This window comes from Ctenocephalides felis, unplaced genomic scaffold, assembly GCF_003426905.1.
Source record: "Ctenocephalides felis isolate EL2017-DRISC unplaced genomic scaffold, ASM342690v1 CF-g0.4_SCAFFOLD_01886, whole genome shotgun sequence".
NCBI lineage: Eukaryota > Metazoa > Arthropoda > Insecta > Siphonaptera > Pulicidae > Ctenocephalides > Ctenocephalides felis.
Genome location: NW_020538040.1, coordinates 44,814,701 through 44,834,381, shown reverse-complemented (window position 1 = coordinate 44,834,381; position 19,681 = coordinate 44,814,701). Strand labels below are relative to the sequence as shown.

The window sequence follows — 19,681 nt, the reverse complement described above, 5'->3', positions numbered from 1 at the left end:
GTAAGTCATCAAGTAATCGAAGAAAAATAATACTTTTTAGCAGTAGGTACTAATCGTTGCACAACAAACAGACTTTAAAAATTAAAATTAAAAATTCGTACTAATCGTTACACAACAAATATACATTTAGAATTGAAATTAAAAATACATACTAGCGTGTGAATATTTCAGAACTAGGTAAAAAACACAAAATAAGACTCTAGGATCCATAATTAAAGCGTCGTGGTATGAAAGTATTGATCATTCAGTAAAAAGTTACTAATTGATAATTACGGATATGATAAATAGGATTAAAAATTTGCACTAAAAACTATCAATGAGTAAAAATAAGTAATAATATACCCAATAATGTATAAATTTAATAACCGAAAGAATCATCTAATTGAGATAAACTTAAAATCAATAAAAAAAAATCTACTCGATGGAAAACACTTTTAAATCATATGTTATTAAAATCTATATAGATTTTCTGATAAATAAAGAAGAAAATTAGAAAATCGAATTTAAAGTTTTGTACAATAGTAAATTGATTTGAAATAAAAAAAAATAGTTAACGGAAAAAAGATGAATTGATATATTTTCCCAAAATTAACTTGTTTTAACCATATAATTTAAATGTGTGATAATAAATAATTTACCTTTCGGATATGAGTTTGTCTTTTAGGATGTCTGTGATACATTTCATCGCAGGATAAGCAAAATATCTGATTGGCACACTGCTCACATCGGACGCAGGTTGCGTTATTGCCGCACAAATCGCAGTGCCTTCCATCACCGCGTCTACCTCCATTTTCTTAAATAAATTAAAAAACACAGATATTATAAATTAATATGTATTACTGATCAAATATTTATATATATATATATATATATATACAATATATAGAGTAGAACAGGCCTTCAAGGTCCGCGGGTAAAAAGGTCCACCACCCATATCTCAAAAACAAGTAAAGTTAAAAAAATGTTAACAATGGCTTTTCGAAGTAGTGGGAAAAGATGTATAACCAGTTATCAAATTGATTCTTACGACGTTGTTATCGGAAGATAAATAAACGGCAATGTTTGAAAATCCGCAACAAAAATATTTTCTTTCGTTGATAGTTTTTTTGTTCAGTTTACAAGACCTTTATATAAATTTCATGTATACGTTATTTAATTAATTTATAAGAAGTATTGTAATATTTAGGTTCGATTAAATAGTATTTTTATGTAATCTCTATGAAAGCTCACATGTGGCTGGGGTAAAAATGTCTAACTGAACTTTTACCCTGGCAAACGTGTGAACAACAAAAAATGGTAAATAAATAGGTAAATCAAGGTGAAAGAGGCAATGTTAAAAGAGATATATTAAATAAATAGTTACTCCAACTCTGCTGATGAATATTGCTGGCGAAATACCAGTTCAAGTTTATATACATTGAACAGCTCATATTTTGCATTGGTTGAATGACTATTATAGTAAATCTCTTAAAAATTAAATAGACCGTGATAAATTTGAAAACAGAAATACACTCTACTATGATGAAATAGCTAGGTTTTGATTATTTTAGGCTATAGCTGAGCTTAGTCAGTCTGAACATAGCCAGATGGTTGTTTGCATCACAATATAATTGCTCAAAATCAAATTGGACCTTTGTTCCCCACTATTGCATATGTGGCATATATGTAAAATAAATAAATGATAAAGTGGATAAATTTTGAAACAGCAAAAAAACACATTCTACTATGATGAAATAGCTGAGAGTTATAGTGAACATAGTCAGATAGTTGTTGTATCATAATATAATTGCTCAAAATCAAATTGGACCTTTGTTCCCCACTATTGCATATGTGGCATATATGTAAAATAAATAAATAATAAAGTGGATCATTTTTTGAAAAACAGCAAAAAACACATTCTACTATAATGAAATTGCTGAGGGTTAGTCTGAGTCTGAACATAGTCAGATAGTTGTTGGTATCACAATAAATTGCTCAAAATCAAATTGGACCTTTGTTCCTCACTATTGCTTATGTGACATATATGTAAAATTGTTTTAACCCAGGATAAAGCGTGTAACACTCATTAATCTTTTAAAACATTTTATGATTAAATTCACTTCTCTTCAAATTGCTGATTTTTGAACAATGATTTCAGTAATCAACATGCCCAATAATCAAAAATGACCTAATACAATAACTAAAAGCCATGACAACAAAAAAGTGAAGAACAATCACCAGTGTCTGGTTGAGTCATTCTTGATCATTTTCTTCAACCTTAAGGGATATTTCATATTTTCAAAGTTTAACTATCTAAGAATATGGGTACGAGAAGGTTTTTGAAAATTTGAATTATTTTCAGATATATAGGCATTTTATTGACTCGGTCTCCATACTGGTTTGGCTTCACGCAAAACTTTAAATGCGTTTTTCTCAGAACAGACTTTTTCAGTACTGTTGACACGATTTCTCGAGTTTTAATCGACCGATTCACTTGAAATGTTCAGAGAGTCTTGTTTATAGACCTATCTATAGCCCGAACTAGGATTATCCCCAAATTCCAATATCTACTATTTTTTAAAAATTCGAGAAACTCAAAAAACAGTAAAAAAATACCTTTTTTTCAAACAGTAGCCAATTTGCAGAAAAATATTTTTTTTACTCATCGCTAATTCGGGCGATTGCGACATCATTGTTGATTAATAATTTTTTTATTTTTTACATTTCTGATGGCTAGGAGAGCTGAAATCATGTTAAAACTGAGGTGCCAATTTTTTGAGACTACCCACTTCATCAGCTGCCAGTTTTTACAATTTTTAACTTTTTCATTTTTTAATTTTTGTTTTGTATTTTAATAATATTAATAAACAAGTGGTAAAAAAATGGATAGTGAAAACATTCAATGCTTTCTTTTACGACACTTCAAAAATGACCTAAAATGCATCGCTCTACACTAGAATACCCCCTTAAATAGAATAACTGCTCAGACACTAAGACTTAAGAAAGTTTTCAATCTTAATATTTATTAGATAAAATACGAAAATCTAAAATTACAATGACAAATATAAAACAATTGGGTTTTTCGAAATTTGTACTTACCATGATTTTTAGCAGGCAAAGGGGGCGGTCCAGAATTTATGTATTGCGTTGCGGACGGAGGACATTCAATGACCTCATATTCTGGATCAGGGGGGGTCGGAGAATCTGACCGGAAGCGTAAAAATCCGTTACCGTTGAAACGGCTGTCATCACGCGGCGACGGCGGCGGAGGGGGCACTGGACCACCTCTACCGCTTTTCGACTAAAGTACCAAAATAAATAAATATATTTAACTTTATATTACGATCATGTATATAAGTAATAATTTTCATTGAAAGGAATATATATTACAAAATATTTGAGTGTAGAACTCTGAAATATTAATCAATCATGAACGCCAGATGTATAATAATATAAATATTTATATTTCAAAATAACTGCGAGTTTAAATTTTGTATCTAGTTCACATTTGCAAAAAATTTGTTGAGTGTTATAAGATCAAGTTTAAAATAACTCCATTTAAAAACTCTTACGATACGGCACTCTTTACCAAACACTGTTCTTAATTACTATCTTTCTATATTACGAGGACATTGAGAAATTCTTGTTGACATGTAGTGTATGGCTTGTTTTTGGTGGGCAACCCAATAGTTGTCCTATCCAATTGTGACTAATAACTCATGCGATAATACTTTTTAACTTTTTATAATTTAATATGCACCTATACAAGCGAAAGACAATTATCACTTGAGATTATATTTAAGATCTTTCTACTTCAAGTGGCAATGTCAACAAAGTCGAGATTGGCCGAGGGTGGGATCGAACGCCGGATTTGTTTGTGCTAGCCCACGTCCTTACTTTTAATAAAATAATCATTTTGTTTTTCATTTTAAAAACTATTTTATGATAGGGGTTTAACTAATAAAATCATCTAGACTTACCATCCATTCTGGCATGGAACGTCCTGTCCTCATTCTGTTACTAGCATTAGTTATTGTTATCGGACGCCATTTTTCACTCCCGTTAGCATTCTACCAATAACAAAAACAATTGAGAAGTTACACAAATTATATTCACTTTTCATCAAAATTTCTAAGTAATAAGCATTCATTTCGGGTATTTTTAAGTATCCAAGTCAGAACATCAACGCAGGTGCAATATATAATAACTTTATTTACCAATATTCTAATAGATACCAAAATCAGTTATTGATTTTAAAAAACAAAAATCAACAGTAATTAAGCATACCTATTTGCAGATTAATAAAAATGTATTTGAGTATTTAATATATTTGTGTCAATTATTATAAAATTTATTATTACTTATAACTATTTCAATGAAAGCAGAATCTAAATTCAAATAACTAGTGCTTTTTGCCCATAAACATTTTCAACACAGTTTTAAATATTGATTTAAACACTATTTATTATAGATAGAATACATAATACCACTTCAAAATATAAATTTTAGGATATTATGTTACATGTATACACTTAATAATAAATAAAAACACGTTCGAAAACAAGAAAACTGTATCCTGAATTTTGTTACAATACACTTTCACTACCGGGCTCGTTCGCCTGAATACAATTTTCTAAACCCACCAGGATCTATTATTAACCGCAACCACTGCACAATATGGTGAGATTTAAACTACACTATAATAAATTGACCTGAATTCCAGACAACCCATAATAAATCTTTCAACGTTATAAATATATTTAGGGATCAAAAATAGATACTAACATTCATGTTTTATTATTATCTTGATGCAAGCAAAGCTAAATGCAAGCTTTAGTTTGTAAGAGTTTTTCTTTGCGTTGAAGTAATGTTTTTTCGACACAACAATTGCACAATATGACACAATATTTTAAACCAATTACGGAAATAAAACATGGCGTCTGAAAATGTCAACGACGCCTGCAGAACTGATCCAGGCGGGCCGCGCATCAGGAAGAGAACGACCAGATTAGATAGTACAGGGCCTTGATTAAATATAATAGACTTTAACTTTGCGTTTTAAATTGCATATTTAAATACTTTTTTGTTATATTCACTCCGTTTTCGAGTTTAATGATGCAAATTATCGACATTTCTAAAGAATATATATTATATTTTCACTTTGCGAATTGTAATTCTATCATAATATCAATGAAAATAAATAACTTAAATAAATAGTAACGTAATACAAAAACTCTAAATAATTAATAATTAATAATAATTATTAATTTATTTCTAGTAAAAACGGTCCTAAAAACATCGCGTATATATAAAATTTTATCATAATTTTCTAGTTTTGTTTAAAATACTTTCACGATGTTAAAAATAATGATTTTAAAGTTTAAATATTCTTACATGATAACTATTTAATAATTCAATTTTTTTTTAATTTAAAATAATAAACAGTTTAATAAAGGACCACACTAAAAGAAAAAATAACGCATGCGTAAGAGATCCGCCATGATGATCTAAAAGCGGAAATCTCGGCAGTTTGGTAAAATGCCAATAATTACTAAAATTCTATACTGGTCTATAAATATTTTAAAATATGGTATATTTAATCATTTGTATAAATAATTAGATAAGTATTTGCTTGAACTTTTGGTTTCAATAAAATTTAAATATACAAGGATAAATGCATAAGTAATTGAAACCAATAAGTAATATTAAAAATAATTATTTTTACTGAATTTATCTATCAAATAATTTAACATAAATAAATTAAAATTAATATTTAATAAAACATTACATGTTTTTCGTAACATTGTAACACCACGCTCATATGATTTCACATCAAGTGATTTTTACATCACTAAAATGAAATCTAATTTTAGCAAAAAAATATTTATAATTTACTAGTTAAAAATACTAAGTGTATCACATTTTGAATAAACATGAAATATATCTAGAATGAGACCAGACATTTATTGATTTTTGACTCCAAAAATTATAATTTTCAGCAGAAATGATCGCACTGTATGCAGTTGCACAAAATTTAAGCCAAGTTTTTAATACTCGTGGCTATACAACCAATGTTACATTATAAAAAATAGAATATTTACCCCTAAATATCTTACGTGTACCAGCTACAATTTTAAACCAGTCACATTATAATATTATTTATTTTCAAGCGATTACACTCTATCCAACCGCCGACTTCATTTTATTAATTATAAAATAATGTTCGAACAAGATAACACAGGATACCAGATCCATAGCTTGCAATACTATTTCTGAGAAATTTTAGTACGAAATTTTCCGTTGCCGAGGCGATAAGCGGGCTTTACAATCAAAATTATATTTTTCATGAAAATTACATTTGCTGACGCTAACACCCCGAAGACCGCACCAAAAATCGTACTTTATATGTGGAAACCACACCAAAAATTGGCTATTCCTAGATAGTTCCAGATAAACATATCGTGTGCCCACATGCGTTGTGACTGCATGTTAAGTAATACCGCGTTGGCCAAAGGCTGGATCGAAGTTGGGGTCTCATTGTGAGACACAAACGGAATCCACAGGACCTTCCTATCATATATGATCACTTCTGAAGATTGAAACTTGTACTGAAATATATTTCAAGATTAATACCTCAAGGTTCTAACAAAACATCGACTGCCCATCATCATCGAGTTTATGAGCCCAGGAGTGGAAAAAAGTACAATTTCTATAGTTAACAACCACAGTCATGTCATATGACTGGCACAGATTCAATTCAGAATGATCATTTGGTATGATAGAAGGTTTTCATATAGAATTAAAGCAAAACAAAACGTATTCAATGACTAAGCTTTTCTAAGTAGAAAAAACGTTTTTAAAAAGATTTAAAAAAAAATTGGTTCACTTTGATAATAAGAAGTCAATATCTGGAGTTCTTGTTAAAAACAAAAATAAATTTTCATAAGAGAAGATTTAATTAAGAAATTAAATAATTCTTAAAACATTTTTTAAAAACTGTTAAGATTTTTGTGCATAATTCAAAGCCTATTAGGCGCATACAGACTTAAATTCAAATCAGCACAAATATAATTATATACAATTGTTAATCGTCTAAAATTCTTGCATTATATACAATAATAAAATAAAATAATTGTATAAATATAGATATATTACATAATATTAAATAATAAATTTAAATTTTTAAGTACTAATATTAACAATGTTAGAATTGATTTACAGGTTCACCAGCCAGTAATGGAATGTAATACTATTTCATTATCTAACAAAAAAATTGCACATTAAAACTATAAAATATCTTAAATTAATAATTAGTTTTATATTTCTTAAGTTCTACCATTATAACATGTATATTTGTAAGTTGTGTTCTTGCATTTGGCGTAAGCAATTTATGAAATCGATGATAATACTGCACTAAACTTGTGAGAGCCAATTGCAATAAAGTTGATCCAGTAACCAAATTTGGAAAAGATAATAAAATTTCTCTATTCAATTCTTCCAAGCTTTTCTTCCAATTAGCCGAAAATGTTGTCACTAAAGCCAAAGATTTTCTTTCTTGCTTTTTAACTTCTTCAGTTTGTCCCTTCTCTAGAAGAATTTCTCCTTCTTTAACAAATTGCATAATTCCACCAAAGTGTGGACTCAATATTTCTTCAACGTACTCAGTACTCCTAGCATTCAATTGTTCTCGGAAACTTTCTGCTTCTTTAGAATTATCTCGTGTACGTTCCATTAATATTCCTAAATTGCAATATTCACATCTTATTTCACAGTTATTTTAAATATTCACAAATATAAAAATGATAACTTTCATATAATTTTTATAAATATCTGATCTGATCAACACAAATTACTATTTTTAGCTATTAGTTCAGTACATTTCATCAGCAAAAGATATGATAAAGATATAATAAAATTTTGACATAAATCCGATTAAACTTTTGCTCAAAAAGCCCAATGATTCCACAGAAATTTTAATTTTCTTATTATTAGGATATGCAAAAAAGAACAAACGTGCTATTAAGTTAATAAACTTACCTAAAACCATATCATAATTATTAATAAGATAGATCAGTTGTTCTTTCCTTTGAGGAAATATTGCAGCCATTCGCAAAATAAAACATTCAACTTCAGTCTGTAACTCGGCCAGTAGTCTGTTTACCAGTTCATTAGGAAAATGTTCACTAATTCCAACAATTGCAGCAGAAAATTCTGCATAGCGTCTAGTTATCTAAAATTACATATTGAATTTATATTGGATTTAAAAATAGAAAAATATTTAAATAAAATCTATCATACATAATGAGGCCCCATCTCTTTATTAAATTTTGTTGGATCACAATCTCGAATACTTTGAATGTTTAATTGAAATATGTGTTCAAATCTTGGCCATATTGCCGACTGCAAAGAATCCCAGTACCTAAAATATTATAAAAACTTACAAATGTTTATTACCATCTAAATTTCATATTAAACAAATCTATTAAACAAAGCAATCTGTATCAAATGTAAGCAAAAATAAGATGTACATAAATGATATAGATATAAATTTATAGACAAACAAAATTTGTATATATATATATATATATATATATATATATATATATATACAAAGTTTCATATATATTTATATACCATATTATTACTTACATATCTAAAGCCGGTACACATCGTTTATGGCACATGAGTTGATACCTCAATATGAGATGTACACAAAGAAACAACGCTATGGAATCATAGCACTCTTGAACAAAAGTTTCTAAATTTTTCTATTAAAAATAAAAAATCCATTATGGAGTGCCCAAATTAGAATATTTCATGTAAAGGTATACATACTATTAATAGAGTAAGAGTTTTTCCTAATATTTGATTAAAGAGATCTTGTGCCTGTGTTCCTCTAACTTTAAAAAGTTCAGTTAGAAATAAATACTCTCTACAGGCATTGTCAACAAGAGCATATTGCAGACTTCGAAACAGTGCTTCATATGGATACTGAAAAAAGTGATTTAATTTTTTGTAATGTATATAATTTTTGATCTGTAAAACTAAGTTAATATATATATATATATATATATATATATATATATATATATAATTACAACAAATTAATCAAGCAATCGGTTGGTTAAATATAGAGAAGTCTAAAGTTCACTATTATCTAATGAATAAAATATTCATCTAACTGTTATTAATATTGTTATTTATATTACTTTTATAATAACTATTACCTTACCCTATTTTTCTGTTGTGCATGAGGCACAATTATAGGTGCTTCTAATTGCTGTGCTAATACTTCACCACGATTACCTATGGTAAAAACTGTGCCTTTGTGTTTCAAAGATGCCTTATGAAAAATACTTCTCGTGGCAGTGTCTTCAATTCCCATTAGATCATCTTTTGTTGCTAGTTCTTCAAATTGAAGTTTACATAATCGACCAGAATAACTTTTAAAATAAGTAAAATATATTTTACTCATAGTATCAACATATTCTGTACAAATCTCTTGAGCTACATTTCTTTCATTTGATAATATAAATTCAAAAAAGAATTTATGTTTAAGCATTGCATTTTGGGGAACTTGATAATTAGCCATTGGTTTTCTAAACTTATATATTTGTTCTAAAAAGTATGTTCTTATTTTTGACATTGCCTTAATTTTCAGCTTCTCTAGTACATCTCTAACATCATTGCTAGCTTTGGCATCTTGAAATTGTTGTTCTTTTACAAAACTGATCTTGTGATTGAGTATTTGTAACTGAGTTATAAATTCTTTCTCAGTAACTGGTGTATCCAAAATTCCGCTAAAATAAAATTCAGGTAAAATAACACTATCGCCAGAATGATTTTACAAAAATTATAGAAAAATAACTTTTAAAATATTTTTATCAAAAGACATTGGCATATTATATTTTAAATTATAGCTGAAGGCGAACTCTTGATAATACTTATATATAATTTAAGTTTATTAACTAAATTTTCTCACGTTATCAGACTTTGAGTAACAGAAATATCTTCGATAAACTGTGAGAGATCTCCTCGTACAGCCTGCCTATTTGATAATTGAATGGACATTGAAACAGATTTTTTTTGTAGAGACGTTATTTCAGAACTGATATTACCTAAAACACTCTAAAATGATAAAAACAGATTATTTCATTTCTAGAATAAAATAAATATTTTATTTACAATTATTATGCAGTATTAGCACTATATAAAAACTTTTTAAGCCAACCAACACATATTGAAACATCCTTAGATAATGTAAATTAATCAAATTCTTTTTTAGGATAAATTAATTATCAAATTTTAAAAATGATAATCGTCAATGTTTTAAAACATAATGTGCACATTAAATTGGCAAGTTTATTCAATAAAATATGTAATATCAAAAAGATTATATATTTATTTTTTGGCGATATATCCAGTAATAAAAAATAAATAACTCACAGATTTTATTATGATGGATAATATAAAAAAATTGTTAATATGTACAGTTCATTGTTTTCAAAGATAAATCACATCCACAACAGACCTGAAAACTCATTAACATATCTTCCATTCTTTCAAGGATGTCATCGCAAGCCCCAATTTGATTGTGCAAGCTAGCTATATTTTGGCTTTCTTTAATATAATCCTGTATAGATTTATTTTCTACATCTTTCAGTTCTTTTTCTATTTGTTTCGAGTATTGTCTCAGATCAGTGCCAGTTTTGAGAATTTCTTGAACAACATCATCTTCTAAACTCTGCAGCTCCTTTTCTGGGTCCTCAGGAAAATCGCCAGAAATCATTATGAAATTAAAGTTTCAGAAGCTGATTTATAAAACGTATAAACTGTTAAACTACAGTCATATCTTCTAAAACTTAACAGTCTTCTAATTAAATAATCCAGGCAAAATGACAGGAGTCACAAAGTTTACATAGAGTTTTGACGTTTCACCCAAAACTGAAGTTTCCAAACTTCTTGCCTTCCCATGTTGCAAACCTTATATATTAGTCATAAAAAACAGAAAATGAAAGCAACATTCTATATTAATTCAGCATGCAACATTTGCACTCCGCGTCGTTTATATCCATTGCATTTTTTATTGGAATATGTCAAATGTTTGCCGCCAAAATTTTAAAAGTGGGTTCTGCACTTAGGTTTGAATTTCGTATTCTTATTGGAAAAGACACGTGGACAAAGTTTTGACAAGTGTCCACAACCGAAATGACAGCTGTTGAAAATTTCAATTAAACTAAAACAAAGTTATAATTGCTATGCTAGTGTAATATTTTAAATTATTGACATTCTAAAGAGATCATTTAAAAATATTGTAGAACCTATAACATAAGAAAACATTGAAAATTAGCATTACATTCCTAAAGCAATATGTCGACTGTAGAAGAATTAAAATCGAAAATCAAGGAATTGGAATTGCAATTAGAAGCCGAACGGCATAAAAATGGCCCAGGACGAAGTAAAATATTGCAAATGTCATCAGAAGTTGTAGATTCTAATCCTTACAGGTTGAATTCTGGATTCAAATTAGGATAAGAAAGTAATTTCACTTCCACATGTAACTGTAATAATTATAATTTTTACTTCCAGTCGTTTAATGGCCTTGAAGCGAATGGGTATAGTGGATAATTATGAACAAATCAGAGGATTTACTGTAGCAGTTGTAGGAGTAGGCGGGGTTGGGAGTGTTACTGCAGAAATGTTAACCAGATGCGGAATAGGAAAGGTTTGTTAAGGTAGTCAACTTAAGTCGTGATATAACATAGTAGTATATTCATTTTAGCTAGTATTATTTGATTATGATCGTGTTGAGCTGGCAAATATGAATCGTTTGTTTTTCACACCTCAACAAGCTGGTTTAAGTAAAGTAGTTGCTGCAGCACATACTTTACAAAACATTAATCCAGATGTTGAAATTGATACACATAATTATGACATCACCACAGTAAGCAACTTCCAACAATTTTTAGATGCAATAAGGTAACATTGATACTGCATCATATTGTTGCGATATATGTTCATTAAAATGTCACTGTTATAATTTTTATAGCACAGGTTCTATGTCCGGTGGTCCTGTAGACTTAGTATTATCATGTGTTGATAATTTTGAAGCTAGAATGGCCATTAATACAGCATGTAATGAACTAAATAAGAAATGGTTTGAATCAGGAGTGGCCGAAAATGCAGTGTCAGGGCACATACAGTTTATAATACCTGGAGAAACAGCCTGTTTTGCTGTAAGTTAATAACTTAAAATTACCTAATAATACTGTAACATTTTTAATTATCTATATTTTGATCATGTGACATTTAATTATGATCTATATACACTTTCACATATGTATGTTTATATACCTGAATCAAGTGATTACCTAAACACACGCACACAAATATATATTTGTATATATATATATATATATATATATATATATATATATATATTGAATGTTAAATATGAATAACACAACACTCAGATTTTTACACACACTTTATTTAATAATTAGACTCGTTTCGAGACCATGATATGCCTCATCTTCAATGTAATTTCAAAACAGTAAAAATTATATCCTTGTACTTTATTTAACATTTCATTTGAACTTGATTTACTTTTTAAAACATAACACCAACTTTATCTTACAATGCTTGACACCGTACTAACGTTGTGTTGTTCATATTTAACATTTAATATTCGTTCCGCTAATATCACAAAATTCTATATATATATATATATATATATATATATATATATATATATATATTGATGAATATTTACAGTGTGCACCACCACTTGTTGTTGCAGCTAATATTGATGAAAAGACTTTAAAAAAAGATGGAGTATGTGCAGCAAGCTTACCTACTACAATGGGTATAGTGGCCGGCTTGCTAGGTATTTTTTCATATAAATTTTTTATTTACGTATTCTATTATATCTTATTTTGTTGTGTATTCAATTCTATATATATATATATTTGCAGTTCAGAATGCATTGAAATATTTGCTAAATTTTGGCAGTATTTCCTTTTATTTGGGATACAGTGCTTTACCTGATTTTTTCCCCAGAATGGCTCTTAAACCAAACCCATCTTGTAGCGACAGCTTTTGTATTCAACGGTAAATATAATTTGAAATACAAAATTTATGCATACAGATTTATGAACTCCAGAGTAATTTTCAGACAGAAAGAATTTGCTGCAAAACCTAAATTAGAAAAAAAGGAAATGATTGAAGTTGAAAAACCTGTTCATGAAGATAACGAATGGGGTAATTTTTTTAGTATTGTTTACATTCATAGTGAAATATTGTCAAAGTTATTTATCTAATTGAGTAGATTGCTTTTATAAAAAAATTGGATCTTTGACACACTAATTTGATAATTGAATTTAGATACTGGTTTACAAAGATTTGATTTGTATGTTATAGGTATTTGTGTAGTAGAAGATAACAATCCTCAGGAAGATGAATCGGCAGGCTTAAAATTGGGTTTAGTAGAAGGTCTTAAATTGCAATATACCATGCCTTCGGTGTCAAACAACATTTCTGAAGAATCCCCAAGTCAAAATGAAGATATATCTTTAGAGGAACTGATGGCACAAATGAAATCTATATAGATGTATTAAAACATTGATATTTAATATATAATGGAAAAATATAATGATTGACATGATTATTTCTCTCTTCTTCCGCTAAAATCAACTTGTCGCTCAGTTGTATTTTATTAAGTATTAATTGAAAATATTTCAGAAATATGTGAATGTAAAATATATTACTTTCAATTTATAATAATATATATTAGTTAAAGTAAATTTTGTGCATGTGCACTCGCATTATTTATAGCATTTGTAATATAGATTTTATATTTTATAATATGGAACAGAAATATCTAAGTTGAAAATTAAAGTGAATGATTGTTTTCTTTTGTTTCATTTCATTTGATACATAATTTTAATTTTAACAAGTTACATTAGTATGATGGATTGTGAAAAATTGTCTGAGAAACCAAAAGCAACTGGTTACGGCTGTGCTTTCATGCTGTTGTTATTCATTATGATGTCAATAACTGCATTTATAAAATACACATTTCCAGGGAATGCTCTTGATTCCAAAAAAATGCACAGCAGCAGTGGTGGTTTGCATTAGAATTTTAAAAACTATCATAAATTTAGAGTGAGTAAAGATCTTAAAATTTATTACATATTTATATTAATGTTCTGTTTGCATATTATCATTTAATAATAACTATTTAATAATGTTTTACTACGCAGAATAAAAAATAATTAATTGATCTTCTATTTTACACCTATATTTTACATTACAAAAAATATTTTATTTAATTCATTGAAGACTTTATATGGTCAAAATTAACATTTTTGCTTATGATTGGATCATAGTACTCAAATATCCCAATAAATTTAAAAAAATAATTTGCTTTAAACGCTATATTCTCTTTATATATATTTCACATTTAAAATTTATAATTGAAACTACTGAACAACAAATTTAATATTCAATATCTAGTAGTATTTCAATTGAACCAAAACATATGTATTCTTATGACAATTTTGTTTTAACTTAGAAAAACAAAAAATAGTTCGTTATTAATAACAATTACATGTGAATAATTTAATTTGAAATTTCAGAGCCTTTGAAAACGCCATAAAATTGAAGAACAAAATATTTTTTCTCAAAATTGCCGGACTATTTGACTGAATGAAGTACGTACAATTCAAAGTTGGTATACGATCTATTACTATATGATGTTACAGATCTACGAGCGAGGCCTAGAAAAATAGATGTTGGCACGAACATGTCAAATGCTTTATTTTGTGAACTTATTTCAGTAAGAATGTTCGAAAAATGTATTTATAAAAATGTCGTTCTTTCTAAAGGGAAATGTACAATTTGTTAACAATATATTATCAGTTTTTATTTTACGATTGTGTACAATAATAATAAAAGTGCCCATGTCGAGCAATGGCTGTCTGTAAATGGCCGTGTGAGACATCTGTCAAATTCGTGATGATATGACGGGCAATTTCAATTAGTTATTTCTGTTTAACCAAGTGAATACGTTAATATTTTATAAACCTACAGTTTTAATTCGAATCTCTTCTAAGTGATATTACAATGTCTGGTGAATCTGACATGGATTACTCTGATGAGTGTGATGAGTATGGAGATTATTATAAAACGGGGGATGAAGACTGCGATATAGAACAAATAGATCCTAGTAAAACAGATCCGGAGTATTTTGTTTATGAATGCTTAAATGTCGAAGCCGTCGAGAAATTGCTAAATGAATCCGTTGAAACTTTGAGCAATCGTTTGGATATTACTCCATCCATAGCTAAGGTTTGTTTTTTATATCTTTTGGGCTCTTAAAATTAAGTATATTTTGTAAATGATATAGCATTGTTATAGATATAGAAATCGTTAAATATTGTTATTCATAAAACTTGAAGAATCTATTTTCAATTTTTTCTTTTTACTAAAGTTTGAATGAATCTTATATATTACCACACTGTTCTTAGATGCTCTGAGAAAGCAAATATTCTTCAAAAATATAAATACAAGTCAACAAAAATATAATTTATTGTTGGTATTTTTAAGAATATACTGTTTTTGAGATACTTATAATTTTAAGGAATCTTTTAAAATAGATGTGAATTAAATTATTGTATTTCCTAGTTCATGATGTGAGAACACCATAATTTAATGGTTCTTTTTTTCTTCTTTGTTTTCCTTAGATTATATAGGTAATAATAATAACGTAGTGTCCAAAGACTTGCTTTCTCAATGTTTTTAGAATCTTGAATAGAAACAGTCTCAAAACTTACATTCTAATTTTTCTTACAGAAAAGCCTACATTTTGGCTAGGTAGTAAATTTTTATCAGTACCGCTCAATTTTATCTATACTGGTTATATCAACTTTCTAATTTATATATAATATTAAATATGAAAAATTTTCAGGTGTTGCTGAATACTCATGGTTGGCATACGCAAGACATTATTTCAAAATATCGTGATAATTCTTCATGTTTGCATGTCAGGGCTGAGCCACCAAGAGTGCCTCCAATATCTTCAAATAATTTGTGTTGTCCTGTATGCGTAGCTGTTTTAAATTATGATCGATTTGCTGCTCTGTCTTGTGGACATTTCTTTTGTAAAGATTGCTGGGGAATGCACTTTGAAATTCAAATAATGCAAGGTGATTACTGATTTACATTCTTATCAATTATTATGAAATTGAATATGTCATACTTATATAGAAATTTGTTGCAAATAAATATATGAAGTCTTATATTTTTTATATATTTTTATCGTACTGTTGGTAGAGCATATAAAAGAGCAATGAGCAGACAAAATTATATAATTTATTTATGTTTTATGTTCTATATGAATCTCTTAAATTATTTTATGCTACTTTGAAAATTTTGTATGTGCCATATATTGTAACTACTATGAATAGTAACTAAAAATGAGTCATTTATAGAAATATTGTGATTTTAATTTTTTTTTAAAAGATAGAACAGCTCAGCAAATTTATACTTATGATTATTAATTTTTATAGGTATTTCTACTGGGATAAGTTGTATGGCACAAAATTGTGCTATGCTTGCACCTGAAGATTTCATTTTAAATTTGATAACCAGACCGGCTTTGCGAGATAAATATCAGCAATTTACATTTCAAGATTATGTAAAGTCACATCCTCAACTAAGATTTTGTCCTGGGCCTAATTGTCAAGTAAGAAATTTTGTCATTAATAAATAAAGTGTCGCTATCTTTCAATCAATTATATTTTTGCAGATTGTTATCTGGTCAAAGGAGCCTTTAGCTAAACGAGCCGTGTGTTCTTCTTGTAAAACGTCATTCTGTTTTGGTTGCGGTACTGACTATCATGCTCCTACTGACTGCCAAGTGATAAGGCGTTGGTTAACAAAATGTGCAGATGATAGTGAAACAGCCAATTACATAAGTGCCCATACTAAGGTATAAAACATAAAAAATGATCAGATACCGCTATTTCGGTTTATTATTTTTTTAATTAACTTTTTATTAATAGAATCAAACATTTAAGTATTCCCATGATAAATATATAATATTTAGATACTATGTACATTGCCACCACTGGGCTTAAAAAAAATATTTCTTCTAATATAGAGAATGTTATTACATGTAATTTATTTAATGCTGGAAAAATTTCTATTCTATTTAAAAATATGGATGAAAAATATGTAGACTTTGTGAACATAACCCCTAGAAGATGATATATTCATATATTATATTGATCTCTTTATTAATAAGTATATATATATAATGAAATAAGCATAATATTTTGAATAAAAATATTAATAAATTTGATAAATAATTTGATAAATAAATAATAAACTAAATATGTAGTTTGAAAAAAAAATGGATTCATATTATTGAAGAAATAATGTTTAATGAAACACTGCAAATTTGTATACTATTGTCATTTATTTAATTTATTATTTGTTCTAACATATTTTGCAATAATTTATAATGTGTAGCATTTTTTTTTTGTTTTTGTTACATTCATTATTATAAACTGTTAGCTTTATATAATAATTTCCAATGCATTCATTTATTTTTCTTAATTTCAATTTAAATATGTAAAAAGTTTCATTTTTTCAATCTTCAAGATCTGACTTAGTGCTTCGATTTATTTTCAATTATATTTTTCTAGCTATTGAAAAAAATCTTTGTTTTAGGATTGTCCTAAATGCCATATATGCATAGAGAAAAATGGTGGATGTAATCATATGCAATGCTCGAATTGTAAGCATGATTTTTGTTGGATGTGCTTAGGAGACTGGAAGGCACATGGTTCTGAATATTATGAATGCTCTCGATATAAAGAAAATCCTAATATTGCGCATGAATCAGTTAATGCACAAGCAAGAGAAGCATTGAAAAAATACTTGCATTATTATGAACGTTGGGAGAATCATAGCAAAAGTTTAAAATTAGAGGAACAAACATTAGAAAAAATTAAAAATCGCATTAATCAAAAAGTAAAATCTTGTTATAATTATTCTAATTTCAGTGTTCATTTAGTTTCCATTATAATCATTTTAAAATTTTTAGGTAATGGATTCTTTAGGTACATGGATTGATTGGCAATACTTGTTTGAAGCTGCTACACTACTAGCTAAATGTCGGTATACTCTTCAGTATACATATCCATATGCTTATTTCATGGAAGGGCCAAGGAAAGAGTTATTCGAGTACCAACAGGTTGAGAAACATTATATTTTTTGCTCTTGGTGACTGAATGTTATTGATCAAGAAGAAGCTTTATGCACATGTTCTTCTTTTAGTTTGACAAATTAAAATAATGAAAAATATAAAATTATGAAAATCACTTTCATCACTTAACGCTATAACAATAACCCTATTTTTTGTGAAGTGAGGCCAAAAACAGTTTTTTTTTTGTTTTTCCAAAATTCACGGCAAAGCAGATTGCTAAAATCATCAAATCATACTTTTGAACAATTATATAATAAATATCCACTTACAAGTATACACTTGTAAGCTTTATGAAATAATAATCCATTCAATAATTTGAGACTATAAAAAGTATTGTTATGCCCACATTCATAGATATATGCGGAATACAAAAAGGCCAAAAATTATTGCTTCAGATAATAATTTGAAGATAATATATAAATAAACAGACGAGAGGTACTCAAGATAGCAAAACTCGAACAGTTATCTATTCTGCCTATAATATTTGAGATATTCAAAATGGCTGTTTTGTTTAATAGACTTTAAGAGCTCAAAAATAAAAATATGTATGTGTAAGATTGAATCTAAATTCAGTAAAATATATTTAAATATATTAAATTTTCCAGGCTCAGTTAGAAGCAGAAATTGAAAATTTGTCATGGAAAGTAGAGCGAGCTGAAACAACTGATAGAGGTGATTTAGAAAATCAAATGGATATTGCCGAGAAAAGACGAACCACTTTGTTGAAGGATTTTCTTGATGGCAGAAGTAAATAGTATTTTTCAACAGACTATTGGAACTAAGTGTTATGTATTTGTCTGTAAATGTTTAAGTCATATATATGTTATTAATAGGGGTATTGAATATTTATTATGATTTTCTTTACATATATAGACATTTTTTAATGTATGATGCAGTATTCCTGTAATTTAGGTTTTGTTATAAGAATGGCAGCATAGTTTTATGCAACTTATGGTGTATTGAACAAATGAAAGAATAATATTAATTTATGAAACAAATGCACCTCTCATTGTACGCATCTTCTTGTGACTCAATAGGGCTAAATAATATGAAGTAAAATAAATTGAAGTACTAAATACTGTGATTATAACAAAATGACAAAATTATTCTCATTATCTGATTGTATAGTCAAATCCCATTTAAACAAGTAGATCAAAAAATGGTCATTTGTTATTTCTTTTATAAAGAACTGCAACAATTATTTATTTTATATAGCATAAATACTGCATAAATTACTTATTAGTATTAAAATATATCAAACGAAATGAATCATGTATAATTGCATGGCAGTGTCTTCATTGTTAGTGATAACAGCAGCGAGATTCTTAGAAACAATTTATTTAAGATGAAATTACAAAGATGTAGAAAATTTTGTAAATAAATTATTTAAAACAAAATATAACTTGAAAATTCATATAGATTTTTGTTACA

At 27.8% G+C, this 19,681-nt stretch overlaps 4 protein-coding genes across 5 annotated transcripts in view; 2 read left to right on the top strand and 2 right to left on the bottom strand.

Annotated features, from left to right (window-relative positions):
- The window catches only part of LOC113378641, a 39,035-nt gene extending 34,100 nt beyond the window's left edge, over positions 1-4,935 (bottom strand). For both annotated transcript variants that reach the window (XM_026619198.1, XM_026619199.1), the window contains exons 1-4: positions 4,765-4,935; positions 3,960-4,049; positions 3,079-3,280; positions 639-793 (exon numbers count right to left, since the gene is read on the bottom strand). In XM_026619198.1, coding sequence (XP_026474983.1) covers positions 639-793; positions 3,079-3,280; positions 3,960-4,049; positions 4,765-4,770 — 453 coding nt within the window. In that variant the 5' untranslated portion in view covers positions 4,771-4,935. The remainder of the gene's footprint in view (positions 1-638; positions 794-3,078; positions 3,281-3,959; positions 4,050-4,764) is intronic.
- A 2,279-nt stretch (positions 4,936-7,214) lies between these two features.
- On the bottom strand, positions 7,215-10,948 carry LOC113376794 (vacuolar protein sorting-associated protein 52 homolog). Its single transcript, XM_026616854.1, has 8 exons — positions 10,511-10,948; positions 9,962-10,107; positions 9,212-9,779; positions 8,815-8,970; positions 8,629-8,747; positions 8,278-8,398; positions 8,017-8,209; positions 7,215-7,719 (listed from the first exon to the last, which is right to left on the bottom strand). Exons 1-8 carry the CDS (start codon positions 10,766-10,768, stop codon positions 7,283-7,285), a joined length of 1,998 nt encoding a protein of 665 aa, XP_026472639.1. The 5' UTR covers positions 10,769-10,948; the 3' UTR covers positions 7,215-7,282.
- Positions 10,949-11,138: 190 nt separating this feature from the next.
- On the top strand, positions 11,139-13,617 carry LOC113376795 (ubiquitin-like modifier-activating enzyme 5). The gene is made up of 8 exons (XM_026616855.1): positions 11,139-11,486; positions 11,569-11,704; positions 11,762-11,958; positions 12,029-12,215; positions 12,754-12,865; positions 12,954-13,089; positions 13,154-13,239; positions 13,399-13,617. The coding sequence occupies exons 1-8, from the start codon at positions 11,350-11,352 to the stop codon at positions 13,584-13,586; spliced, it is 1,179 nt and encodes a 392-aa protein (XP_026472640.1). The 5' UTR covers positions 11,139-11,349; the 3' UTR covers positions 13,587-13,617.
- Positions 13,618-14,774: 1,157 nt separating this feature from the next.
- LOC113376880 (potential E3 ubiquitin-protein ligase ariadne-2) lies at positions 14,775-19,563 on the top strand. The gene is made up of 7 exons (XM_026616969.1): positions 14,775-15,327; positions 15,947-16,184; positions 16,548-16,723; positions 16,787-16,969; positions 17,713-18,015; positions 18,089-18,238; positions 18,856-19,563. Exons 1-7 carry the CDS (start codon positions 15,103-15,105, stop codon positions 19,003-19,005), a joined length of 1,425 nt encoding a protein of 474 aa, XP_026472754.1. The 5' UTR covers positions 14,775-15,102; the 3' UTR covers positions 19,006-19,563.
- The last annotated feature ends 118 nt before the right edge of the window (positions 19,564-19,681 follow it).

What these genes read in the sequence shown, in the direction of transcription:
- LOC113376794 (XM_026616854.1), bottom strand. Translation starts at nt 10,768, where the DNA reads ATGATTTCTGGCGATTTTCCTGAGGACCCAGAAAAGGAGCTGCAGAGT. An exon ending in ATATGTTAATGAGTTTTCAG is followed by an intron (nt 10,108 to 10,510) that starts GTCTGTTGTGGA and finishes TTATCATTTTAG; the next exon opens with AGTGTTTTAGGTAATATCAG. An exon ending in AAACTCTTACTCTATTAATA is followed by an intron (nt 8,748 to 8,814) that starts GTATGTATACCT and finishes TATTTTTAATAG; the next exon opens with AAAAATTTAGAAACTTTTGT.
- LOC113376795 (XM_026616855.1), top strand. Translation starts at nt 11,350, where the DNA reads ATGTCGACTGTAGAAGAATTAAAATCGAAAATCAAGGAATTGGAATTG. An exon ending in GTAGATTCTAATCCTTACAG is followed by an intron (nt 11,487 to 11,568) that starts GTTGAATTCTGG and finishes TTTTACTTCCAG; the next exon opens with TCGTTTAATGGCCTTGAAGC. An exon ending in CAATTTTTAGATGCAATAAG is followed by an intron (nt 11,959 to 12,028) that starts GTAACATTGATA and finishes TAATTTTTATAG; the next exon opens with CACAGGTTCTATGTCCGGTG.
- LOC113376880 (XM_026616969.1), top strand. Translation starts at nt 15,103, where the DNA reads ATGTCTGGTGAATCTGACATGGATTACTCTGATGAGTGTGATGAGTAT. An exon ending in TGAAATTCAAATAATGCAAG is followed by an intron (nt 16,185 to 16,547) that starts GTGATTACTGAT and finishes TAATTTTTATAG; the next exon opens with GTATTTCTACTGGGATAAGT. An exon ending in ACATAAGTGCCCATACTAAG is followed by an intron (nt 16,970 to 17,712) that starts GTATAAAACATA and finishes TCTTTGTTTTAG; the next exon opens with GATTGTCCTAAATGCCATAT.